General features: G+C 40.1%; 1 protein-coding gene and 1 non-coding gene across 2 annotated transcripts; both read right to left on the reverse strand.

Moving 5' to 3' along the window:
• Positions 1-235: 235 nt before the first annotated feature.
• On the reverse strand, positions 236-27,851 carry MUC13 (mucin 13, cell surface associated). The gene is made up of 12 exons (XM_015595821.1): positions 27,701-27,851; positions 20,327-20,590; positions 19,135-19,152; positions 16,644-16,754; positions 14,869-14,975; positions 12,930-12,985; positions 9,721-9,884; positions 5,320-5,445; positions 4,859-4,979; positions 4,162-4,199; positions 2,448-2,529; positions 236-440 (listed from the first exon to the last, which is right to left on the reverse strand). The coding sequence occupies exons 1-12, from the start codon at positions 27,849-27,851 to the stop codon at positions 236-238; spliced, it is 1,443 nt and encodes a 480-aa protein (XP_015451307.1).
• On the reverse strand, positions 24,237-24,355 carry LOC112486164. Its single transcript, XR_003048663.1, has one exon. It is a non-coding gene; the product is annotated as a 5S ribosomal RNA (ribosomal RNA).

The raw sequence follows: 27,851 nt of genomic DNA on the forward strand, positions 1-27,851 counted from the left end.
TTGTTTGTTTATAACTGAAGGAATAGGTGGCCAAAGAATTAAGTGATGTGGCTAAAGTCACTTAGATGGTCAGTGTTAGGGACCAAGTGGCGTCTATTTACCACAGCAATGAGCTTCCTCCTATCTTTCTGTTTTGGTTAAAAAAGAAAAAGCCTGCCAGATATACTGTAGCCAGGTCCCTACTCTGCCCTGGGGCCTTTCACTCAGAAAAGATAAAAAGACCCCATTGACTTACCTAGTAGTCAGGGTGGGGTATGCCTCTCTGGTTTACATAGGGATTCTGCAACTGATTCTCTCTGGAGAAGTTTGTCCTGATTTTAGGGAAGATGCTCCCTTCTGCTCCTAGATTGCTGAAGCCTGTTGTTTCCTGCAGTCTCAGATTTTGAAAGTCATTCTTAATCAAGTTCTGTTCTTCAATAGTATTCTTTTTTTTCTTTGAGCTGCAATTAGTAACAGGAATTAGGATCTGACAATGGCGGAGATTCTTTAAAGCAAATGTTAATGTTTTAAAACTCGGAAATATTTTCAAATTTACATGTGATTTATCAAAAAAGTTATTGCACAGAGCTCTCACACATCAATTGCCCAGATTCCCCAATTGTTAACATTTCTGAACCATTTAAAAATAAGTGGCAGACCTGATACCCTATTGCCCGTAATACTTCATTACCTCATTCAGTGTAGATTCTCTAAGTTTAAGGACAGTCTCCTCATAAGTCCTGTGTAATCATCGAAACCAGAACACTAACACGGATGCAACATGACCATCTAATTCCAACGATCCCATGTAAATTTCACTAATGACGTTAGTATTCTAAGAGTGCTTCAGAATTGTTTGTGGAAGTAATAGTAGAAGGCAAAGAGAAAAGACGATTTGTAATATGATTTTACCTTCAAGCAAAGTCAATGTCTACAGAAGCACCTCAGTGAATGAAACAAGTTCAAGGTAGAAAGGTCTTAAAAGAAGAAATAGGAGTTTCCCAGGTTTGGCTGTACTCTCAAGGATAAGCATTCAAAGCCAAGTGGAAGCTCTTGCGGGTGAAGGAGGCATCTGCCTCCAATTAATCCTGATTGTGACATTCCTTCTGTCCCAAAGGCCATGGGCCTGCCCCTGTAGTGCTCTAGACTGGGGGAGTGGGACTGGCTCCCTCCATAATGCCCACAGGGCACTCCCAGGGTGACAGTCATCCTGCCTCATTCACACTGGGAATGTCGAAAAGGAATACCCTCTTACCCTGTGACCCTGATGGCCAGCCCCGCCCACAACAGTTTCTGCCCTTTGACAACATTCCTGTCTAAAGTGACTGAGGAGAGGCTTTCTTCCCTTTGAAATGGGCAAGAAATAATTCTTGGGATATTCCAAGAATGATGCATCTGAGGCTGAGCTCAGAGCAAACAGGAGGAGCTGAGAGACATGGCTGTCGCTGGGGTCACAAGGTTCTACAGTAGCCCCCAAGGACGCTGGAGAGTCAGGACACTGAGTCAATGCTGAGAAAGGAGGAGACAGCCTTGCTCCACAATAGAATGTTCTGGCCCGCTCCCTAGAAAAGGGAGAGACACCTTCAATTGTGTCTGGAGAAGAATTAATATCAAAACGGAATTTTTTTTAAAAAGAAGAAACAAAATATTTCAGGAACCTAAAATCTATTTATCCTCATGTTATAGTGCAAAAATACCTATTTTGCCAAACTATATAAGCTAAATGTTATTTAAAAAATAGCTGGTTTTTATCAAAGTGGATCCCCACTTGGCACATTTAGAATGGGATAGATAATAGCTTTCGCCTTCCCTGTTAATGGAGGGAACTTTAGCATATTTAAGTGTCTGTCAAATAAATGAATGGACCCTACTTAAGTTCTTAAGAGCACTAAGGCCTCCATAGTGGAGAAATGGCCACGCAGAGATGGTTCTACTGAAAACCAGGGGGTGCCAGCTGAGGCTGATTTTCTACCATTTGTAGCAAGGTCCTTGGGCAGGGGCCTGACTTAATGAAAATGATATTTGACAACATCGATGGAGTTAAATACTGTTGACAGAGAGTTTTTTGTGACATAAGAAAATGATTGCTATGTCACATTATAGTGTTAAGTGAAAAATAAACTTCAAAAAATTTATTTTAAACACAAAGGATAAAAACCTATGTATGTAATGACATTTACCAAGAGAGGAAAAACCTGGAAGAATATATGCCAAGGATGGTGGATTTTGTGGATGGTGTTTTTTATTCTGCTCCTTTACACATTTCTCTATTTTCCAAAGTTTCTTCAATGATCATGTATAGCTTACACAGTCAGAAGAAAATTAAGGTAAGGAAAAAATGTGGTTTTAGAGAGGCCTTGCCTTACTTCCTTTCTCTTGCCAGGGAAATGCTATGTGTGCATGTTTGGAAACCAGAGTGTGACGCTGGTGGTGCTGTGCCCTGGGACAAGGACACTGTCATTCCATACCTCACTAAGAACAAGGCAATCATCATGGCAAGTATGAGGCCGCCGGCGACGATGCCCACGATAATGAGGATCAGCTGAAAATCTGAAAGGGAAAAGAAAAGAATAAGGGCAGCCTCCCACAAGTGGGCCCCCCCACCCCCTGCACAGGTATGTCTGTCCCCAGGGGCTCTGGGCTGTGAGGACAATCAGGCTGTCACCTCTGACCCCTCCCGGGCCAGATTGGGTGGGTGGCTCACTTCCTTTAACCCTCTCCAAACCCCAACTGTGTCTTTGGGACTCAACCAGAAGAGGCGGCCTTTCCAGACAGAAGAAGAGTATAAATGCAAAGGAGACCATGGTGGCAGGGCCTTCCTGGGCTTTGTGGGGGATGAGATCTCAAGAGAATTCCACAGCACCTCCTGACCTTTGCTGCCTTGGCCCGCCCACCACACCTGGCCTTGAGCATAAGCTGGGGAAACTAGGTAGAGTTAAAACGTCACTAATAGAGGAGACAGGTGATGGCTTGAGAGAACTGGTGAGGGAAGAGTCTGCAGGTTCATTACCACTGTTCCCCTCCTCTAGATCTGCTCTATCTAGCGCTATTGAGCACTAGGAATTTGGCTATGAGATGACCTGTAAGTGTAACATACACAGCGGATTTCAAACACATTTGAAAAAAAAAATAAGTAAACTATCTCATTAATAATTCTTATATTGATCACATATTGAAATGATAGTATTTTTGATATATTGAGTGAAAGGAAATGTTGTTCCAAACAATTTCATCTATTTTTCTTTACTTTAAAAAATTTTGCTTAGAATTTTTAAGTTTTAAATTAAATATAAAGCTCACATTATATTTCTATTAGATAGTGCTGCTCCAAACCCTTTCTTCTCGTTGCGACATGACGCCAATATAAGCAACCTGCATCTTGGATTTATGGAACATTAAGTCTGGAAAAGACCACAAAGGTCATCTGGCCCAAACCTCTTATTTTATAGGAATGGACACTGAAAGCCTAGAAGGAAGAGATGACTTAGGAAATCCAGCCATAAAGCAGGGTAGAAGTTGAGAGCATTTCTCTTTACTAACCTTGGGGCTGGCTGGGAAGCTGACAGTAATATCGCCTTCATCTTGAATCAATGATCTTTAGTTCATTATGTAAATTTTAAAATATAAAATAATTTTAAATATAAAGTTAGTATTGTCTTAAACTTGTGGGTTTAAGACATGGGAGAAAGTGAAGCAATTGAATTTGCAATGACACATCTCAAACTACTAAATAACTCTGAAACAAAAAGATTTGAGTATTTAAATATCTGATTTCTATAACCACAAACATGTTTGGAATATACTGGTCTTTTATCCTTTCTAGTAGTAAAAAATGCAGATATAAGAAATGAATAAGATATTAAGATGCCCTTGGCTGATGTAAGAAATGAATGTAATGTAAGAAATGAATAAGATGTTAAGATGCCCTTGGCTGAGTGGGGACATGGCCAGAGGGGCCAGCCCACCTCTTTGGCTGAGTTCTGTGATTCCTGTAGCAAAGGTACTGCTGTCTGTGACCTAAGAGTGGGCATGGGATGGCATGGCCCAGAAGACAAACTGCAGGCATTTTTTTCCCCTCTTTATGAAGATAGCCAGATACTTTGGGTGACTGGATAGAATTTTGAATGTGATTAAAATCTGTTTCTCAAGTGCTTAATGGCAAAGCAGGTCTTTCATACTCACAATCTTCACAGTTGACTCCTCCGTAGCCAAACGCACACCTAAAATACAACACACAAAAGGAAGCCACAGTAAGAGCCTCTGTGAGAGCGTGTCTGCGTTCCCACCCAACCTCCACGTCTTCTTTTCCATCTTTCTCTCATTCTCTCCTCCCTTGTTCCTTCTCCTCTTCTTCTTCTTCTTTCCCCCCCACCCCACCTTATACTCCCAAGGAGCTCTGGAAGTTTGAGGGGGGAACACAATTCCATGTGGTCTCATTTGCTACTGACTGAATATTGCATCCTCTGAGCACTAAGAATATTCAGCAATTCAGGTAAAGTTGAACCCCAGAGGCATGGAACAGGTGGGATCCCTTTGCGCTACCAGGCCACCTGGTTCTGTCACTCATCTGCTGCCTTGCAAACTGGGGCAAATTATATTCTCAGAGCTTCAGTTTCCTCCCCTGAAAATGGTGAACTAATCCATTCCTGACAGTGTTATTGTGAGAAGTGTTACCTAGTGAGGTTCCTAGCACATAAAGAATGTTCAAAAATTACTGATGATGATGATGGTGATGATGGTGATGATGATGCTGTATACCTACCAACTTATGCCAGCGTACCAACTTCCCGACCTATGTTGCAAGTGCTATCCTTTTTATCCTTTATCCCATACATAAGCTGTAGCTATGACAAGATAAAGAAGGAACAATATCTCTTACGCTTGACAGGTCCCATCGTCCTTTTGCTTGTAGCCTGGCAGGCACGAGCATTTAGCGACCTCGCCGTCCATTAAGCATTGCTTATTGTTTTCTGCATTGCAGTTGTCAGGACAACTTGCTGCTTCAAAACAGAATGATTTCTGGGTAATTTTCAGAAACAATCTCTTCAACCCTAAAGTGATATGTCACGGGATACAATTTTTCCACATTTCTTTTTCTAGGTAAAGTGAGATGTTCATTGGCTGTACACGTGACATGCCCCACTGTGAAGCTGCACACGGCTGCCTCACCATCTCACAGCCAAGGCCACACTTCGTGTCTGCCTGTCTAAAGCCAAAATTCGTATCCCTTAGACTCTGAAATGCACATGGAGACTTGAGCAGTAAAGTTTGTATTTTACACATATGAAAGGAGAGAAGGTAGGAATTGTGAAGAATATTTAGAAGAGGTGGAACACTTACCAACACATAAAGCGATCTGCGGGTTAGGTCTTTCCAGTCCCTCCTTGCATGTACATAGCAAACCATCGCTACAGTCATCTTTCTCATCTGCCTCTACACAACCATAAAAGTCACATAGACTTTTCCCTGGGGGGCACAAATAATTCAGAAGAATATTCAGTGAGAAATGTAGATAAAGTATCTCATGAAAGTATCCACTCCACAGTTGTTATAATGGCCTTTTAATAAGTTTTGGGATTTAACAAATGAAAATAGGGGGTTCTGAAATCCAACTCCCCAACTTTCTTCCATAACCATTTCCTTATATTATTCAATTCAAATGAATCTAATCCAATGCAGTGCAATTATGTTCAAGCACAAATCTCTTTTGTACCTAGCTCTGTGCTGGGTTCCACAAGGGACACAGTAGCTATATAACTTTTGGGTCTCATCTTTGTAGAGTTACATGTTTGGATCCATAGAGGGTTGCTTCAAGCAACTCATAATCCGGAGTTTAAGTACAATGGGAATTCAGGGGCTCAAGAAGCTAAAGATAACATCATGGAGGAGATGGGAATTGGGCTGTTCTGAAAGACAGGGAAGATTTGAACAGTCAAAGAAAGGGCAAAGTCTTTCTAAGTGGAATAAACAAGACATGAAAAGAAGAAAAGAATTCTAGTCAGGGAGTAGTGGAGTTATATTTGGGTGGGGGAAGGCAGCGTGGTGGAGTGGAAGAAAATAGAAAACTCTTGGATCTGCTATTTGTTGGTTATGGGCTTTCTCTGTTCAAGCATTTGATTTCTGGTGGGCCCAAGTTCCCTCCATCTATGAAATGGGGCTAATAATTCTTGTTTCACATGATTATTGTAAGAATTGAACGAGCTAATGTAAATGCAAGTACCCACTACAGGAGCCCCAACAAATAATCATTCTTTTGTTCATTCATAGGTATAGCAGGGTTAAATGCCAGGCTAAGGACATTGACTTTTATCCTATAAGCCTGAGAACCCACTGGTAGATTTTGAGCAGAAGCATGGCATGATAAAGCAGTCTTCTAGGAATGTTAGTCTGGAATAGATGAAGAAGATGTGGTACATATATATAATGGAATATTACTCAGCCACAAAAAGAATGAAATCTTGCCATTCATGACAACATGGATGAAACTAGAGGGTATTATGCTAAGTGAAATAAATCAGAGAGAGACAAATACTATATAATTTCACATATGTGAGGAATCTTAAAAAAATAAATGAAAAAACAAAGAAGAAACAAACTCATAAATACAGAGAACAAATTGATGGTTGCCAGATTCGGGGCAGCGGGGTGCGTGTTGGGGGAATGGGTGAAAAAGATGAAAGAGACTAAGAAGTACAAATTGCCAATTATAAAAGCAGTCACAAGAATGTGAAGTACAGAATAGAGAATATAGTCAATAATATTGTGATAACTATGTATGGTGCCAGGTGGGTACTAGACTTATTGGGGTAATCACTTTGTAAGTTGTATAAATGTGTTGTACAACAAACTAATATAATATCATACGCCAACTGTAATTGAAAAATAAATTTAAAAAGAATGTTAGTCTAGGAGCACATTGGAAGGCATTAGGAATAAAAAGATGAATCTGAGAACAGATTAGGGGGAGAGAACAGGAGAAGGTAGAACAGTTATGTGCTTACTCTCTTCTAAACATTCCAGATCTGTAACAAACCTTCCTTCATCACCTGCCATTTAAAAATAACTCCAACTAAAAGTCTAGAGAAAGAGATTCTATAGCTTCTGACACAGAATGGAGAATCTGTCTTTGCAGCAAAAGCAGGAGAGCAGGAAAAGGTGTATTCCTCTAGAAGTTCTGAGTCTCTCACTTTCATTTGCTGGGCGGTTTAGGCTCGTATGGCCACCGCTAGCTGGCACCATTTGGTAATTTGCTAATGTAACTAAGAGCACATGCCTGGTCTCAGAGTGGAGAGCGATTCTCAGCTCTGAGGCCAAATGGTCACAGTATGCCGCAGCTTAAAGGCAACAAATTACTAAGGAGAGCCAAAATGAGAGAACTGTACAGGGGACCCCAACTTTATCTGGAAGGATGCACTGATTATTTTCAGCTGGCAATCACTCTGACTGGTTAGTCTCCATGCTGATGGGGACTCTTGACTTCCTCGCACTTGCTAGAAAAGCACAGTGTATGATAAGCCAAAAGCAGAGTGTAAGATAAGGTTTGTCTTGCTGTGCTGACAACGTGATCTTCCAGGGAATAGAGGTGCTACCTGCATGAATTGTCACTCTGCACCAAATTCCGACCCAAGGAAAAATTGATTGGCAGGTAGGAGTGACGCGTCCCTTGCAAAACAAAGACTAAGTGATAGCCAGAGAGAAGAGTATGACTTTGACAGTGGAAATACGGAAATGTTCAGAAAGGAAAAGGTGTAATTCTGTGGCACGAGACGCTGGAAGATAAAAATAGTTTAAGGAGATCAGAAGCTCTGAAAATGTGATTCTAACTGTGCAGCTGCTAAATGAGCTGTAAGAAAAAAGTGGGAGAGAGGGTCGGGTAACTTAAGAAATTGGCATGCTTTGCACAGGAAGCTATCCTATGAAAGACATAAACGAAATATGTAAAGAAAGTCCCACAACAAAAGACGGAATATTAAAAATGTGACAAAGCCTAGAGTATCAAATGAGCTCACGTTCACCACAAACAAAACCCAAAATAACAACAGCAACAACAACAACAAAGAGCAAAGAGTTAAAATAGAAAAATGGGCAAATGAATGGAGGGGTGTGTGTGTATGTGTGTGTGTGTGCCCTTATGTCTGTGTGTCTCTGTGTCTGTGTGTCAGTGTGTCTGTGTCTCTCTGTGTGTGTGTGTGTGTGTGTGTGTGTGTGTTTCTGTGCTACAGGGGCTCATGCAAAGGCCAGGCCTGGTTGGTGTAATGCTGACGGATAACATGAGAAAGACAGAATAGCTCCGTAACTATTTTTCTTCAGTCTCTCCTGCCAAAATAATACTTAGATGGAAAAGAGTTGAATGAACATTGCTAAAGAGACTGCAGCCCAAGGAGAGGGAACAGTATAAAGGAGCCCCCATCTTTTCTGATAGAATTTTAAGCATTTTCTCGTAGAGCATTTACAATCCAGGTCCTGAGAGAATAGTGAGGATCTTTGTGAAATCTTGAAGAAAGAGAATAGGTGCTGAAAAACTGAATGAACAGGATTTGTTTATATTTTCAGAAAGAGAAATAAGCTTTGCACACTAGGCCAAGGAGGTTACAATGATTAAAAAGCAAACATCTGAGACTAAAGAAGGAATCTTAGATGATCAAAAAAAAGAATGAGGGAGGCAGAAAGGAGATTAGGAGAGTGGTGGGTAGAATCCCAGGGAGAAGAGGACTTTCTGAAGGGAAGCGTGCCAGAGTCAGATGCTACGGAAAAGTCAAATTAATTGTGCCTTAACAGAGGCCTTGGGATTTGGCGACCTGGACTGAGAACCAGTCGCACAAATCTTCTACCAGGCCTGGCCCTAACAGATGTCTCTGACATGAGGAAGTTTTGATGACTGCTGTAATGGGTTGATTGAAGTAATAGTGTCAATTTATTCATGCTTTCTTGTATCCAGGCCCTTTGGTAGGGCCTGCCACCTTGTGCTTGTGAATTGCTTTGGCCATCAGGACAGTTGTAAACATGACGTAAGCAGAGACCTGAGAAATACCTGTGCATTGAAACTTACCCTCTTGCTGCTCTTGAAACCCTTTAGAACTAGCCTCCTAGAGGATGAAAGACTATATATGGAGAAGAGAAAAACCATCCAGTTGCACCATCTTAGATCAGTCAACCCTCAGCTGACCTACCTAGCAGTTAACAGCAATTGCTTAAGTGAGTTCAGCAGAGATCAGCCAAGCCTGGCCTAGATAAGCAGAACTGCCCAGCTGAGCCCAGTCCAAATTCTGACCCATGGAATGATGGCATTGTATTAAATGAATGGTTGTTGTTTTAAGTCACCAAGTTGTGGAATGGTTCGCAACACAGCAAAAGTGAGTTGTTACAGCTATGCTGCAGGTTTGTGTGTCAGCCTAAAGGGGAAACAGTATATAAGTAAAACTTTCTCTAATCATTTGGAAAGCTGTAACTTGGTATAAAGCCCCCTTGTTTTGCCTTGTTTCCGAGACTATGTGCCCAGGACTATCTTCCAAAAGGAAAACAAACTGGTCAGTTTGCCAACTTGGGAGATGGTTGGAAAAGAGTCAAAGCCAGGTGAGAGAAGAAAAGGAGGAAGAATAGACTGGTTAAAAGGAAATTTGGAGACATCTGCAGACTCAAGTTATCCAGTTCTTCTTCCCCCTTCTCACCTACAATGGAAAAGTTTATAAAAAAGTGGGTAGGTCTTCAGGTAAACTTGGAATAAAATTATTTAATACTTACCATCATATTTTGTAATGCCAACAGAATTGCCTTTAATTGCATTGTCAATTGTAGCAGATACACTCGTCTCATCTTCTTTAGTAGTTTCTGAAAAAAGGTTTACTACTGTTACAGCAACATCCTCCTGACCGGCACGAAATTCAGATCTTGCTGAAGGTGATATTCTAAAAATGAAATGAATCCATCTCTTGATTAATTGAACTGAAGCATCAACAAATTGAACTTTAAACCTCCCTGACTCCCAAATCTCCCAGTTCTGGTCTTGAACCACAGTCCTATATCCACAACTGGGGCCCAAATGTGGAGGCCTGGGGTTGCAACAAGATGGCAATTTATAGGCCTGGAGATCTTTATTCGATGTGTATTCAGAGGAAATCTATGGATAAAACAATGCCCCGTTGGAGGATACTGAGAAAAATTTTGGATGATCATTTTGAGGATCTAAAATGACTTAGGAGCCTGGAATTAACCAGATGTAGAACAAGTAACATCTGAAGTAGTAAGTTGTCACTTTCTGCAGAAAATAAAGAGTAAGTCTCTTGCTGAGCTGTTAAATCTCAGACTTGTATTTTGAGAGAGACAAAGGGGCATGCGTTCCTCCCTGGGCACAGAGAGAACAGCAGACAACCATGCAGAGTTTGGGTCACACCCAGAAATGGCCAGGAAATCAATAGGCAAAGTGGGTACACAATCAGGCCTAGGCACACATGACTCAGAGGAAAACTGAACTAAAGAGAGATGGGGGCAGTGGGGAACATGAGCATATGATACCGAATCATATCACCAAATATTGACTGTCTGTATGAGTCTCTCTCTCTCTCTAATCAGCATTGCAGTTTGGAGCCCTAAGAACAACTGAGCCAAGTTCTAATTCTTTCACTGCCCAAAAGGAATCAAGTGATACAACCATGGAGAATGAAATAAAAAGACTTTTAAAAACTCCCATCCCTATCTGATTTGCGGCTGTGTGTTTTTAAGATTCAGGATATATTTTTCCTGTCCAGTTTTTTTTCTTTTTCCTCTACTCCATTTTGACATTAGAATAAATACATAAACCTGAAAACATAACCAACCTATTTAGGAAATGTTTACAGCCATGTTGGTTCTTCAGAACAATCAAGATAATCCAAAACATTAACCAAATTCTGTTCCTAGGAACAGTCACCTCAAAAGGGAGTCCAAAAAAAAAAGTGGCTTCAGAATTCTCATTTTAAATTGTCTCCCGTAATTCGTTCCTGATAGGATTTGGAGATGACAAAGAAGATAGAAGGCAATGAAAAAGGGGTCCTTGACACAAGCGATTCTTTATCAGTTAAAAAATGAGCAGAAATCTACAGTATAACTTTGTAGTGAGGCTAGGAAACAAATCCACGGTTCACTTACTCAAAGACTCTATTAGCTTACATGGCAATTTAGGAGGCCAGACATTATACTCATGAATTAAGAGAGCCACTGTGTACTTAAGTGACACAAAAAGGTGTTGTTTAAATGACTAGAGCACTAGAGTTGGAGTTAAGAGACGTGAGGTCTAGACCCAAGATTGTCACCATCTTTTGTGGCCCAAGACCAGTCACAGTTTTCCTAAACCTGAGTTTCTGACTCTGTTCAAAGAGAGATTTGAGAGTTAGAGATATTCTGAGTATCTTTCCAATTCCAACATTTGTACAACAGATAAAGATCTTGGGGATTCAAAGGAGAGCACACTGGACTGGAGCCTAAGAAATGTCTTCCTAGGTGAGACTAAGGCCCATTCACTGCCACAGCATCCATGGAGGAAGTAGTCCCTCACCGGGACACTGAGCTCACAGGTAAAAGATTGTCTCCAAACACCCCTAGCCCCCTTCTAGTGACTCCGTAGGAACAAAAGAAGTGCCAGGTTTCAGGGACCCTCCTAAGTGAACTTATGGGACCAGCTCTCCATCACACTTACGGAGTCTCATATTCTGGAAGGGAAACAGAAGGGAATTAACACATGTTGAAATCATCTACGTGCCAGGCATTTTGTGCATGGGATCTTTCTAATGTTATCTCATTTATTCCTCACAAGGTTCCAGGAAAGTTGATCAGATTATCCCAGGTATACAGATGAGGTAATAAAAGTGCAGAGAGGTTAAAACTCCTGCCCATTCATGCAGGAAGGAAGCGTCAAGGCCAGGACTGAAGTACAGCTTTGGCTGAGGCCATCACACCTCACTTTTCCTGTTTTATCCAGTCATATCCAATGCATACACTCCCTGTTGTCCACTAAACTGAACTGAATGCCCTGAAACAAAGCCTAGCCCTCCAGCAACTGTCTGCTGTGAATGTCCAGCTTTAGAGCCTCTACTCTGGGGCCCAGCCTCTCTGCCCGCTGCCTCTCCCTCGCCATGTGGGCACTATGCCTCCCATTAGACTGCATGCTGGTCACCCGGCTGCCAATCATATTTGCCTCTCATTCACTACCAAACTCAAAACTCACCATTTTCAGGAGGCCTTCTGTGAATTTATATGTAGAAATATACATTGTATCTTATTCCACAAAGAATTTGACAAAGTTTATAAAGATAGTTAACAATAGTAAAACCATAAAATATGAATATATTAGGGCTCCTTTTTCTGCTTAACTTTATCCTAGAGTATTCTTTCCTCAGGTGCAGCACTTGTGTGTTAATAGGCTTCAGAGAAGGCTGAAATGGAATCGCTTTCTTGAGAATTCTTTGCCTGTTTGGATCCCTAACTAGCAACAACATTGGTTACTGTATATTGATATGCTCAATAAATGCTTGTTCTCACTGCAGAAAGAGCTCACTACTGGCCCTTCAGAAGCCAGGTATGAGATTTGGGTGTGCTTATCTCCCTTACTCTCCCCGTATGAGAGAAGAGATGACTGTGAGCCACTCATTCTCCTCCTAGGCCACTGGAATGCACATTCCCAGGATTGGCCAAGTGTGGTTTGTAGCCAAGGGATCGAACCAAACAAACTGATCCAGGTGATGCACTGGACCATGTGTGCAAATTGCTGAATAGCCAACACAGACAGCATCTTGATGTCCCCAAACTACACTTTGCCCATCCAGGTCACTGTCAATGTGACAGATTGACCACCTCTTCTTGACTGTGACTTCCCACTAGAGGGCCTTAGCGCAGCATGGGGAAGTCAAGAGAAGACCAGAAGTTAGAGAAATGCACACCTGCCTCCCAAGTACTCCATTGGTCCATAGCAAACTTACCTTACTTTATTAATTACAGTCTGTCCATAATCAGTATTGACAAATGCATCTTTAAACTGTGGAAGAGAAGAATAGATTTAATAACAACTACAAAGAGGGGGGGAAAAGTGATACTATATCTAAGTTTTAACATAAATACATTTCTAAATTTCTATGTAAATCTACATGGTTCATCACAGCAAATTATTTATTCTTGACATGCTCTCTAATGCCTTTCAGTACATTTTTGCTGTAAAATAGTAATATTTTGCTGTAAGTTAGGGTTATCTTAAGAAAAAGATGGAAACCTCAAACACTTAGCCAAATCGATGATCATACTCTTAAAAATTAAGGTGACTAAATTATTAAGTTTGTCTTTTCAAAGTCACAGGAAAGTTTGGCATATTTGTTAGACTTATCTATATGCGTGCTTCATGCATGCATCAATTTACACAAGGAACACTTCTTTAATTGCCTAAGGAATTATCTTAGGGGACTAAGAGATTACAAAGATGGGCAGACCCAGCTCCATGATCAAATAGGGGACCACACCACAAGATTGAGACATGTAAGTGCCATAGAGTGATATGATCTACTGTGGAAATTCAAAGGAACTCTCTTCCATAAGTTGCACAATTTTTCTTTGAATCTCACTTTTCTCCTTGGAAAACTTGAGATAGCAGTAATTCCTACCATGTAGGGCTATAGTATATAGAAAATAAGATGGAGTATATGATACATGACTTTGTGAATTGGAAGACGCTCCCAAACAGGTGGATCTTAGTCTTGAGTTGTGTTCTAGGAGCAGAGACAACTCTAGACACTTGTAGAGAAGTGGCCAGAGATAAAGCTGAGACTTCTAGAAGGGTGAGGTGGAGGTGGGTTGACTAAGATCAAGTCTCACACCCAAAGCTAGTTTGGGAAATGTAGTGGCCACAGTGGCCAGTTGTCAGTAAAGCCACACAAGACAAACAAGGGCCTCCCTGGAAATAGCAACACATTGATGTTGCTTTCTTTGATGTACTGATGATCATCGAAACTGGCAAATAGGAATGCAAATCCAAGATGAAAGGAGAAGTCATGGCCAGCTGGCCCATCGTGCACAGGTGGTATGACGATGGGGCCAGGGCAAGCCCTGGCATACACGAGCACTAGTTCTCTCTGTATAATCTGTAAAATCATTTAGATAATCATTTTTTACACTTTACCAATTCTAATAACAAAACTCCTTTGTAATGACATAATTCTGAATTGAAAGACATTGTTGTAGAATAAGACTTTAGTTCTTAGATTCCCATTCAACTTTGAGAAACTTTGGATGGGTGTCCTTTGCAAGTCCTTCCAGGTCTAACATCTGTGGTTCTAGAATGCAGGTCTCACGTGGACGCACCCACTCACAATAATCAAAATGAAATAAAGTTATTGTTCATTTTGACATTTTTGACAATGGAAAAAAAAAGTAGCAGATGCTAATTCATCTGGAGGTCCTCTCCTAGGCACCGAAAAGAGTCATATTTGTACAGAAATGTATTCAAATTGGAATGTAAAAATAAAATAAAAAAATCTTTAATTTTTTTTCTCTTCAATTCTATGGAAATAATTCATTTAAAAACATCATTGTATTTACTGGTCCATTTAAAAATATTCTAATAGCTTATGTAACAAGAATAGCATGGCTGGAGCAAGCTTCTAAAGCCCTCTGCTGGACCAGGTGGTACTTAGATGCAGGATTATAGGGAGACCCAAGGGTCCTGGAGTAGGAGCCTGGTCCTCTGTGGAGAGTGGCACAAAGAGGGCTCAGGACAGCTGCTGTTTGCCAATCGGTAAGGGTGTCTTTCACTATTTGAACAACTGGAACAGCTGTACCAGTGTGGACCACCTGAATATCAGTGCTATGCTCTGCAACTCAGTGCTAGAATGAAGGACACTTATACAGGAAGGAAGGTGGGGAAATACTTACAAATGTAGTAACTTTTAGATATAATTTTTCATAGGCTATAGAATGTCCATCTTGCAAGCCAGATATTTCTGTTACACTTACTGTAATTGTTCCAGGGAATAGCTTTCCTGAAATTTAAGCAGAATCTTTCTGTAATATTTAATGTAAAGAGGGTCATTTTCATTTTGCTTAAAACATACTTTTAAAAAAATTCTAAACATTGTATGATAATACCACAGGAAGCCTGGAAATATGAAAAATGTTAACCCAAATCCCACCCAAACGAACACAACCATTTTCACTTTGGTACAAGGTAACCCCATTTTTCAAAAGTTTGCTTTACACCACTTCGCTTTTACTAAAGACCTACATTAGTACCTGTTTTCTATAACTAAAAGAAACTTAAAGGGGATTTTTGCCGTTATGAAAAAAGGCAAAAATCAAAAATAGTGTCCAACGTTTGTTTTGTGGCGAGCTGTTATAGAGGCAACACGTACTCCGCCCGCTCCTTCCCTGGGAACTACACTTGGCATCTCAGCATCGAGCTGTCAATGCTTTGAACTGCATCTGTGAACATCTGTGCTGTATCTAGATTGATTTTGTGCATCTGTTAGCAAAGTGTGTCCTAAGGTAATTGTTTCTTCGCTTTACACCCTTTCAGCTTACAAAAGGTTTCTTAGGAATGCCCTACTTTCTGATAGCAGGGGAAACCTATATTTCTCCCAGTTCCTTTTCTTTATGTATGATTTATGTCATTATAACTCCAGTTTAGATCATGAATCTTCTTTACTTATTATTACATAATAAGCATTTTTTTCAAATCATTACTTGGTCTTCATAACTATCATTTTAAAAAGTTGTATAGTAGTCTATGAAATATATGTGCCCTTCATTGATATATAGTCATTTTTTTTGTTGTTTATAGCACAATAATTTTGTTTAATTATTTTTAAAAGGGGAAAAAAGGTTATAATGAACATCTTCATGCTCAAGCCTTTCTATATTTGGGTCATTTCCTTAGAGTGGATCTTCAGATATGAGGTTATTAGTGATAAAAATAAGAACATCCTTTTGGCTTTGAAATATCTCTAATCTCTGTGGCCAACACTATGCATTTGTTTTCTATACAATTGATCTGCTCTGGCAAAGGGGTGTACTTCTCATTCATGAAACAAGTAATAACTTAAAACACAGGAAACAGCCTTGGACCTTTAAAGCATCCAGGTGATTTAAGTAAAAAAAGTGTAATGTTAAGTTTATGGCAATTTGCTCCAAAAGTCCATTTCTAAAGATGAGAGTCTCTTAAGTCTCCAAAAATGGGGTTTGCTGATATGGAGCAAGCAAATCCTATGACAGAGAACTGAACCAACGTCAGAAGACCAGGCTCCCAGGCTTGTCTGACCTTGTGGTCTTAGGCATATCACTTTATTCCCTGTCCATGTCCCCATGTAACAGCACTTCTATATATTGATGCAGTCTTTGTACTTTTTCAGGTCTCTCACCACCTATTGTTCTCATTTTGTCCTCATGGCACTGTTCCCTTTAACAGATAAAGTGAAGAGACACACCCACTTCCGGACCTCATGGACTACCTCAGGAATCTGACTTGGTCCATTTCCTCTCACACTTGGTTCTACAGGGACAGAGGCAGGAGCCATTCTTCTACATTGCTGGCCTTTGTTGCCTCCAAATTTTCTTCTACCTCTAGTATTACAGAAACTCTTTTTGCCATTTTTCTTTCTATTCCACTTTAGGTATTAAATGCAGCTCTGCACAGTTCATCCTTTATAACTCACCTTTATTGCATGTGGAAGAATTATAGTAATACCCATCTACGCACAGGCAAAAAGATGTATTATTCAGACTAACACATGAAGCACCACCACTACAGGAATCTTCTTCGCAACCTAAGATAGAGTAGAAAAAGATGAAAAATCCACAGAACAACCAAACAACACCCAGAAACATACTTTAAAAATTTTCATGCCTCCCTCCTGGGCACTTTCTATTCCTTGGTTGTGTTACTCCAGGGCATTCGCTTAGAAGAGCTAGAAACAAATGCATAGTTTCTTATGTATCTAGGAAGGTTGTTGCTGAAATTCTGGAACCAAGTGCTTGTCGACAGTAAGGGTCAGAGGTTGGTGGGCAAGAGTCTGCTCTGCGCAGTCTTCTCATTCCAAGGAGTCAGGAATCTTTGGGCCTTAAGGACCCTCCAGAACCTTGATGTCTCATCCTCTGACACTAGATAGGATTCCCTGAAATCATTTTAGAGAAAGCACCATATTTTTAGGAAGGTATAAATAACTGTCTTATAGGGAGGAACAGGCAAGTAGCTCCAAAAAGAAACTAGAAGTTATTTAGTTAGCGCACATGGTATATAGATCCACAAAGAAAGAAAAGGAATGTTAAGGGGAGAATGTAGCTTAACTCAGTGAAAATTCTAAGAGAAACTGATGAAAGGACACCCCGCTCTCTGGCTTCCTAAGTGGATGACTTGAATAAATAGTGAAAATAATAATGGTTCCCACACCACTGGTTGGGACTCCAGACCAGGCAAGGTGCAGCACATGTCCTATCTCCAGGATCTGATGGGATCCAAGGAAGAAAGTCAGGTCAGTGGCCAAATGATGATTATGGGTGGCCATTTTCTTCATCTCTGTCAGATGAAATGATTCTGAGCTTTGATTTCTGAATAACTTAAGTATCTGACAACCTTTAGAGCTGTAGGTAGAAATAGACTTTTTAAAAAATCTACATATAAGGTACAACATGTATAACATGCTCTCTTTTGTGATTAAAAAAAGAGGGGGATACACACAAACACACAAATACGTATGTTTATATTTGCATAGATTTTCTCCGGAGGGAGACACAAGAGCCTGGCAATAGAACTGTCCTCTAGGGAAGGGAACTGGGAGTCTGGGTCCTAGGGATTCAGGATAGGACGGAGATTTAGTTTTTTCTGCATATACTTTTGCCTTGTTTAAGGTTCTTTCTCCATAACCGTGGGCCTAATTTACTTTTATCAAAAAATATAAAATAGTGCTGATGAGAATGTGGAACAACATTGCTGGTGGGAATACAAGATGATACAGCCACTTTGGAAGACAGTTTGGGGATTTCTTACAAAACTAAACATACTCTCTCACCATATGATCCAGCAAGTGCACTCTCTGGTGTTACCCAAAGGAGTTGAAAACTTATGTCCCCTCAAAAACCTACACAGGGATATTTGTAACCGTTTTATTCATAATTCCCAAAACTTAGAAGCAACTAAGATGTCCTTCAATAGGTGGCTGGATAAACACTGTGGTACATCCAGATAGTAAATATTATTCAGTGTTAAAAAGATATGAAGGAATGTAAAGGCACATTACTAAGTGAAAAAAGCCTGTCTGAAAAGGCTACATACTGTATGATTCTAAACACATGACATTCTGGAAAAGACAAAACTATGAGATAGTAAAAACACCCGTGGTCACCAGCGGTTGGAGGTGGGAGAGAAGGACGAATAGGTAGAGCACAGATTGTGGAAATTGAGCTGATTGCGATATGTCTGTCAATGTAGGTTCATCGGTTGTAACAAGTGTACCCTCTGATGATGGATGCTGGTAACGACTAAGCCTACACGTATGTAGCATATGTAGCGTCGGGGGTATATGGGAACTCTGTACATTCCTCTCAGTTTTGCTGTGAATCTAAAACTGCTCTAAAAAATAAAGTCTATTAAAAATTTTTCTTTTACAGAGTTAAAAACAAATGCTACATGAGACAAAAGTAGTATCTCATAAACAACAGTAAGGATTACCCCTCTGACAAGGTGTGAGCCGACATTCTAAGTGAAGTAAACAGCTTTTTGTAAAAAAAGCCTCAGTCACATTGTAAGGATGACTTGGGAAATCCTAGAGAAGAAGCTAAGTGCAGCACCACTTTGGATCTGCCAGACAAATAACTCCTGGAATGCTTTCTCTCTGGCAATAAAGGACAAACTCAGCTTGTTCTGTGTGTCAGGAATAAAGTCACAGGATGTCATAGCTGAAAGATCTTGGTGGCTACTTAGTTCAGTCACATCTTAATACAGAGGAGGCCCAGAGAAAAGTAGTTTGTCCCATTCTCCATAGTTAGTTAGTGATAGGGCCAGAACATAGAGAATGGAGAAGCAGAAACGCCTTAGAAAACTCCTTTCCCTGACTCCAAGAAAGCCAATTATGCAGCTGTGTCCCACTCGGCCTAATCTTCAGGGTGGCCCATTCAAACATGAAAGACTGAGAACCAGGTCTCAGATACAGGCTCTGGCTCCATTTGCTTAATCATCCAGTTTTAAGATCTATCAAAGAACTAAAAGATTAAATGTAGAGAAAAATCAACTTGCTCTTTGACCTTGGGCAAGTTTCTGCCCTTGTAGGCCCCCATTTCCCTATCTGAAGATGACAAGGTTTATCTAGACCTTTCAAGCCTAGGTATGAGGATTCTCTTAGCCAAGGAGTTGGCAAACTATGGCTCATGAGCCAAATCTGGCCAATCTCCTGTTTTTATAAATAAAGTTTTATTGATACACAGCCGGGTTCATTCATTTATATATTGGCTATGACCACTTTTATGTTAAAATGCCAGAGTGGTGTAGTTGCAAGAGAAATTCTATTGTGGCCCACAAAACCTAAAATATTTACTAGTTTGCCTTTATTGATAAAGTTTGATGACCCCTATTCTAGACCAAGCTTAGAGAAATGAGTCAAATGTTGGTTTAACAACTTTAACTCATGGTCGACTGTTATCTCCTAGACAATATCGCCAGAAGAGCTGTCCTTTGAACAATGGCCCTGGTCACTGCGGTTGTTTGGCTTTCTATCCCTCAGGTTCAAATTCCAAAAACTGGCTCAAACTTAAAATTGTGATCAGCCACCATCATAACTTGTTCTATTTTTTTTTTACATCATCTAATATGGAGTCAGGGTAGAAACAGACTCCTTCCTTAGGTAAAGGAACTAGACCAGAAGGGCTGAAGAGTTGATGCTTATTGGATATGGCCTTCACAGAGGAGCTGAAACTATTTCCCAAAACCTCCTGGAGAGAGGACTGCTGGAGAAGTAACTTTTGCAAAGTCCAAGTTCACAAAAATGTTCCACATCTGGCAAATACCTTGAGGTTGCATGATTATGAAGAAAAGAAGAACACAATAGAACTGCAAGTGATTTTTTAGAGTCTCTACCGTTACTCTGCCTTTGTGACTCAGATTTTTTAATTCCAAGGGTTCATATTCCCTACTCACTTCCCTACCCCAGTAAACATACTTGCCTATCATTTTCCACAATGCTATGACTGCTTAGTGAGGCGTCTTTGAGGGAGTCGCTCTTACCTGTTGTGTTATCAGGGTTCGGGTTGCTGGTCTTTGAGGAAGTGACACTGCTGAAAGTCACTGAAGGAACAGTCCCTGGAGAATCACTTATTGTGACTGTGATGGAGGACGATACATCGTTACTTTGTGTTGTTACGGAAGGAACAGTTGTGGATGAGTCATTACTTGAAGATGAAGTGTTGGCAGTGATAACTGTCGTTTGTATAATTGCGGTTGATTGATATTTTGTAGACATGACACTGGAACTTGTAACTGGATTTGATGTGATATTAGAAGTATTAGTTGCTGATACTATAGTAGAAATAGGTGTAGTCATTGTGGCACTATTATTTGCAGCAGCTGAGTTATCAGATTGAGCCATGATGTTACTATCTTTAGAAGCTGTGGCTAGAGGAACAGAGATACCAAGTTTCAGAAGACAGAATATTGAATATATAATGGCAGTTAACAATTATTTTTTAATACTACAGTTGACCCTCCAACAATGCAGATTTGAACTGCATGAGTCCAGTTATACTTAGATTTAAAAAAATCAAACCCGTATTGTTCAAGCGTCAGTTGTAATTAATACCTAATTCATTCTTTTCTGAAAAATAAATACAGCAGGTCCTCAAATAATGTCATTTCATTCAACATTGTTTTGCTATAACATTGATAGACGTAGGAACTTAACTCTTGTTTATATCAATTATCCTATGGTAAAATTGGTTTCATTTTATCTCATTTAATTGAAGTCACAGGACCTATCGACGACATGAAGTGAGAACTTATCATATAGTTGACCACGTTAAAAATGAAAATACATGGCCACTTCCAAAGACATAAAAAAAACCCATAATAAATAAAATCAAAAATTAAACAGATAAAATTTGGAAAATGTTATTTATAATATAACAAAGATGTATTAAGATGTAGTATTATTTATGCCTGTCTTTGAAGAACTGTCATCTTAATATGTATTAAGATGTAGTATTATTTATGCCTGTCTTTGAAGAACTGTCAATCTGGGTTTAATATTCCTGAGTAGTCCTCAGTGAAGAAAATTGAAAATATCACCAGGTGGCACTGTTGCAACCTGGACATGGACTCCTTTGTCTTTTTACAGTTTCAGGCAATTGTCCCCAATTTTCCATTACATGGCGTTTTGGCTGTTGTTGGGTATGAAGGAGGGAAGGGGAAGGCATGTGTTTAAAGAATAATGAAATAAAAATACCTCATTAAGTGTGTATTAAACTTAATTCCAAAAATATTTTTCTAGTGTAATGTTTACCTATTAATAATTCTAGATACATGAACTTTTTAAAGAATAGGATGAATAGAGATGATCTTTGCCCTAAGAGCTATGGTGATAATCAAAGTTGCCTATTTTCAACTCTTAGGAGTCTCTGGACATGGGAGGTAGTAAACTCTTAGTGATCCAGTTATCAGTTTTCTAGAATCCTTAACTGTCTCTTGAACTCTGACACTGACAATCGGTTAAATAATATGTTAAAAGAAGAAGTTTTAGTGAGGAAGCAGTTTCTAAACCCTTGGCTATAGAAAATTGCAAAGTAGCTCCCAGAATCCTCCATGGGTCTGTGAACCCCGGATGGCAGAATCTGACTCTTTACCTGGAATGGAGCAGGACTTAAATAGTCTTTCCCGAGTATTGAGGAGATAAGCGATTGCCCTTCTAGGGCCAAAACATAGTCCACCAGCCACCCATCTAAACTGCTACAATTCTCATTTATCAAGGGCTTACACTGTGCCTGATAGTATCTGTGACATAGATGTGAGCAACACATTTGATAGAAGAGCCTGCCAATACTCAGAGGGATGAAGGGATTTGCCTGGGGGTGAACCTTAATTCCCTTGTGTCAGGGGGCAAAAGACTCTTGATGCCAGAAGCAGGGATCGAACCAAGTCCCTGCATTGCATTAGGGCCCAAAAGACATCTGGGGACCAAAGAGAAAGCTACGGCAGGGCACCAGGCACCGAGAACCTGCAAAGTCATCCTTGCCAGGCCTCATGAACTCTCCAGGACAAATCTCCAGTTTGCTGAACCCCAGATCTTAGTGCAGAGGCCTCTTTACCACTGCTCTATCTTCCTTCATCACAGACTGAAATACCTTATCTTTGAGCCAGCTCGGAGAGGAAATTTCATCCACAAAATAGTCCACCCGTTGGGCTGAGAGATTATTAGTAGCTTAAGCCTGCTGATTGTATCACAAGGACAACAAAACATAATTAAAAGAATTAAACGTTTTAAAATGTTTCTTACCTGTGGGTACAAAAAGGAGGGCGAGAAGAGTGCAGTGAACTAAGGCTTTCATTTTAGATCTTCTCACTGGGTAACCCAAGCAGAAAATGATCTTCCCCCAACTATCTTTAGTTTTAACTCTCTTTCGGGTACAAAGTCCAGTCATTAACTGACGTCAAATCAGCCAAATGCAATTACTAGTTAGGGTTTGGTCATATGCTATAGGTTTCGTTTGAATTTCTGAGATAGAAGATATGAACCTGGCCTTGTGGATACTTTTTCCATGTCATAGTCCAGAATAACTTGGAAAGTTGGGTAGTGGTGGGTGATAGTGGTCATTATTCTCTTTACACCCCAAACGTCCCCAAGCTACCACCTTTTAAGGGGTCACAATTCCTTTAAACACCGGATAATACAGTGTGTGCTCCACTCGCCCCTCACGTGAGTGCAGGAAGTCCCTTCCCTTCCAGCTTTAGTCCTGAGAATCCTCGAGGAGTACTTACATGTTTCCCCAGACTATTACTTAGCTTTTGTCACCCGTCGCCAAGGATCACCACTCTGGGTCTCCCTGATGGTCATGTCTAGCAACTCTAATCATGTCTCCAAGCTTCCACGGCTCTCCACAGATCACTCTACTTGGGCACAGCCCCCATTAATGTCCTCAAAGTTAATATCAAATTGCAGCATTTACTCTAACTTTACTGGACGCTTGTAGGTGACAGGTCAAGGAGGAAGAAAATACAGTTCTGAAAAGGGAAACTTAAAACAGATGACTTGATCTCTTCATTCTTGGTCATGTCCCCACCTCACGGTTTCTTTACTCACCTGTTGCCCCTCAGCCCCTGGCTTCTCACCACATGCCAAGGACCAGGTTTACTGGTTGGATGAGGGTCTTCTTAATCCAGTCCTCCCTTCTTAAAATCCAGGACCACAACTGCCCCCTGGGTCCAGCCCCAGCCAGAGGAATGAAGCCGATAACACCTACTGAATATTAGCTGGAGTTTTAACTCTGACCCTAGTAAAAACAAAATTTTTTATATTATTACACGGCAGGTTAGTTTCTTGTTGTCCCAAAAGTCTCCATATAGGATTAGGATTTGGGGCTGTATCTTATATAGCAGAGAGGCCCAGTTAAGTATTTTTCTCTAGCAAAGACACCTCTCAAGCCCATACGTTGTGCTGTTATTTTCAGCTTGAATGATTCCTGGCACCAGGAGTTAAACAAAAACCTTTTTTTAAAAAAAATTATTTTCTCTTTTCTTTTAAAACTCACTTTATTAAGGTAAGTATAATTTGCATTAATAAATGAATCCATGTAAAGTGTAAAATTCCATGAGTTTTGATAGATGTATATATATGTGATGCCACTATTACAATCAAGATACGGAACATTCCTGTCACACCCAGAAGTTTCCTCTCACCCCTTCATGGTCCATTTCTTCCTCCATCCCCAACTCTAGGCAACCACTGATCCGATTTCTGTCACTAGAGATTAGTTTGCTTTTTTCTAGAATTGTATATAAATGGAGTCACACAGCATATACTATATGTCTGGCATTTCCCCCTCAGCGCAATGATTTTGAAATTCATTCATATTAATGTGGTATCAGCCCTTCGTTCCTTCCTCCCTTTCTTCTTTCTTCCCTCCTTCCCTCCCTCCCTTCCTTCCTTCTCTCTTTTTTCTTTTTTCTTTTTTCTTTTGTTTTTTAGGCGAGGCAACCCTTGGTTGACCTCACAGATTGCGAGGAGCTTGTCAGCTTACAATCCCTTATTTTTTCATTTTTTATTTTTTTACGCCTACAGCACCTGGTCTTCCTAGGTGGTCTCCCATCCAAGTACTAACCAGGCCCAACCCCGCTTAGCTTCCGAGATCAGACGAGATTAGGCTTGTTCAGGGTGGTATGGCCGTAGACTAGTTTTTCTTTTTAATATTAGAGATTCAATTGGTTTTACTATATGGACCTTGAATCCTATGACCTTTCTAAACTCCCTTTCAGTTCTAGTAGCTTTTTTGTAGATTCCTTAACATTTTTCTGTATAGACAAACATGTTACCTGTGAATAAAGACAATTTTATATCTTATTTTCCAGTCTGTATGCCTTCTATTTCACTTTCATACATAGCTAAGATCTCTCATACAATGTTAAAACAGAAGTCGTGAAAGTGTACATCTTTGCCTTGTTTCTGACCTGAAGGGAAAAGCATTCAGGCTCTCACCATTAAGTATGATATTAGCTGTAGGCTTTTATAGATGTTCTTTATCATGTGCAGAGCCCTCCCTGAGGACACACCCTTCTATTACTAGTTGGCTTGGAGTTTTGAATTGGCAAGTACTCTTTCTGTTTTATTAAGATAATCATATGAATTTTTCTCTTTTATTCTGTAGTATGGTGAATTATACTGATCGATTTTTGTACATTAAATCAACTTTGCAGTCCTGGGAAAAGGGATAAACTTATATACATGTGTATTTAATTTTCTTGCTGGATTTTGATTTATTAATATTTTGTAAAGGATTTTTTTAAATGTTCACGGGGACTATTTGGCTGTGGTTTTCTTGTAATGCCTTTGTTTGGACTTGGTATCAGGTTAATGCTCGCCTTAGAAATTATGGACATTTGGGTTGTTGCCAGTTTTTGACTATTACAAAAAAAAGGTGTTATGAATATTCAGGCACACGTCATTGTGTGGATATGTGCTTTCATTTCTCTTGACTAAATACTAGGAGCAGAATGGCTGCATCGCATGCTACGTATATGTTTAACTTTCAATAAATCATTAAACTGTTTCCCAAAGTTGTACCATTTTACATTCTCATTGGCAATATGTGAGTTTCAGTTTGTCATCTTATTTCTGAATTGTAAGAGTTCTTCATATATGTATGGCAAAGATGGTTCCTTTTTGCCATTTTTTTCATGGCATTTCAACCTACTACATTGACTTTATAATAGGCTAACCAGGAATCTAGGAAAACTGAAAAAGTGGCCTGAGGTCACAAAATTTGCTGCAGAGTCTCAAATCCTGTCTCCTAAACCAGAAAAAGCCCATTTCTCTATCTTGTGTGGATTCAAGATATCAAGGGAATAGTATCCACAGAGCTCTCCTGCCAATGTCTACTAATGCAGTGTCAATATTTCCCCTGGTTTTCTATATCACTTCTCTGCTGAGCATACAATGAAGAGTAACCAGGAAGGATGGAGGCCTGCTAAACAACTGCCTTTCTGACTCATTGCTGGCCTTACCTGAGAAAACATGAGCAATACAGTACAAACCAGCAATCATCCTCTATTATGCCCCTCCTAACCCAGTCCACACCAGACTGCAACATTCCAGGATTGTGGAGGCAATGTATAGAGTTTCTCGTTAAGGCAAATGCTTCTTCCTTATTGGCAATGTTTCCTTCCCTGTGGAGGGGACTCAACGAGTGCCATGCTCCTGGCCTCTCAGCATGCCTTTATTCACTCTGTCCTAAGTGAAGCGTAGTGAGTTATTTCAGAAGAATAAATTAGGAATACTCACCTCTGCTTTTCCTCTCTGGGAAAGAACCTGAGTATTCACAGCTGTTGTACCTAGGGGGAAAAGGATTCATCATTAGGTAGCCCTAAGCCACATTCTCCAAAATTAAACTCCTTATTAAAAGTGATATTTCATCTCCATCTGCCACATTCTTTTATTGCTCACATGATTCAAAACCTGGGCAAGGAAAAGGGCTGATATTTATTAGCACAACACCAGCTATATTCCAGATATCTATCTAGAAGTCAGGATCGCAGATTCCATCTTTCCAAAGAAACAGTGTTACGCACTAGGAGGAAACATGGACAAATTAATGTGGTTCAGTTTGTTGGGAGGCAGTACTGTGGTAGAGCTCTCTTCCTGAAATTTCCTCTTCTCACACACAAAGGATATCAAGGGCTCAGAAGAGGTTCAAATGCCGACGTGGACTTTTAATTACTAGAGATGTGCTCCAAAACACCTCGAACTTGAAAAGGCATATACAATGGCTTTTGGAGTCTTGGCTTGTGAAACTCCACAATCACTTATCTATTCACCCCCACTGAATTTAGTTAGCTAAAAAAAAAAAATTCTCACCATCATTTATCCTCTGGAATCAATAAGCTCTTGGAGAAGTTATATGGAGGGGCTTTCCCCAAGAAATGGTTTGACTTCTCATCTACTTCCTCCTTATCTCACCAAGTGGATTATGGTGAGGTTTGACTAAGGTCAGAAAGCTCTCTCTCTTGGTGGTTATAAATTATAACTCATGTTTCCTTATAGAGGAAGTAGGTGGTTCTAGAGAGTAGACTTGCTGTCAGGGATGCTGGTGCTGGGTCTGGACTGGTTGCTCTTTAAGAAGAAAATTTCCAGCAACAGATGGGAGCTGGTCTGCACATGTTTGGGGTTTGTAATTGTTTCTTGTTTACACCTGTCAGCCTTCCCCAACCCAGTTATTCCTAAAGTGAGAGATGATGCAATGAGAACAATGGCTCTCAAAGTGTGTTTTCCAGACCAGCAGCACCAGCATGACTTGGAAACATTTTGCAAACTCACATTTCAAACCCCAGCGCACACTTACTGAATCAGCTCTGTGTTTTAACAAGATTCCGGGTAACTCTGCACCTGTGGCACAGAAGATTTCAAGTGTCCCATAGACACAGCATTAGAGAACATTGATTCACTTAGGGAAAGTAATTGCCTATCAAATTTATTTCAATCATTCTGGTTATAGGAGAAAACCTCATTTACTGCTAACATACCTTTAACTATTCTCCAATACTCACACATTTCCCTTTATAAGGAAGAGAGAGCAGGTCTCAGGCACAGAGACATTGGCAATCAAAGATATATGCCTAGAATCCAATAACGCTTTATTTGAATTCTGTTTATTTTACGGTGACTTTCTATTTATGGCAAAAGAAACTAATGTTTTATTTGAGGTGATGATGTAAAGTTTATTTTAAAAGTATATGCACTTAAGTCTGAAGAAATAAGTTGATTTCATGAAAAATGTAATGGAAGAAAAAGTAGAGGTGATCGAGTAGTCCCACCCCGCCCCCCTCACCATCACCCATCCACAGCACATATGTTCCCAGACCCCCAGTAGGTGCCTGAAAGCTCGGAAAGTACTAAACCCTAATAAACTTCTTCAAATCTGCCAGAAATATGGCAGCAAAGTCTTCATCAGCAGTCACAGACTCCAGTGATTTTTACATTTTTCAGCCCAGACTTATTTCTGAATCTTTATAACCACCCTTTACTTGCAGTAAATGGTTTGGTGTTACTCATTTCAGGGGATCCCTTGTTGATGTCTTTGTATGGGCTTAATACTTTCTGACACAACATGTTGTCTTCAGTTGAAACACATTTTCTGTTCATGTCTTTCACCCGCAAATTTAAGGCCTTTTCCAT

Source organism: Pteropus alecto, unplaced genomic scaffold (assembly GCF_000325575.1).
Source record: "Pteropus alecto unplaced genomic scaffold, ASM32557v1 scaffold251, whole genome shotgun sequence".
Taxonomy (NCBI): domain Eukaryota; kingdom Metazoa; phylum Chordata; class Mammalia; order Chiroptera; family Pteropodidae; genus Pteropus; species Pteropus alecto.

Bases quoted from the DNA above. Each gene is read 5' to 3' on its own strand.
- MUC13 (XM_015595821.1), bottom strand. From the start codon at position 27,851: ATGGAAAAGGCCTTAAATTTGCGGGTGAAAGACATGAACAGAAAATGT. The intron at 5,446-9,720 runs GTAAGTATTAAA...TGTGCCCCCCAG, and splicing joins TGGCATTACAAAATATGATG to GGAAAAGTCTATGTGACTTT. The intron at 441-2,447 runs GTATGGAATGAC...TACTAATTGCAG, and splicing joins ATTGCCTTGTTCTTAGTGAG to CTCAAAGAAAAAAAAGAATA.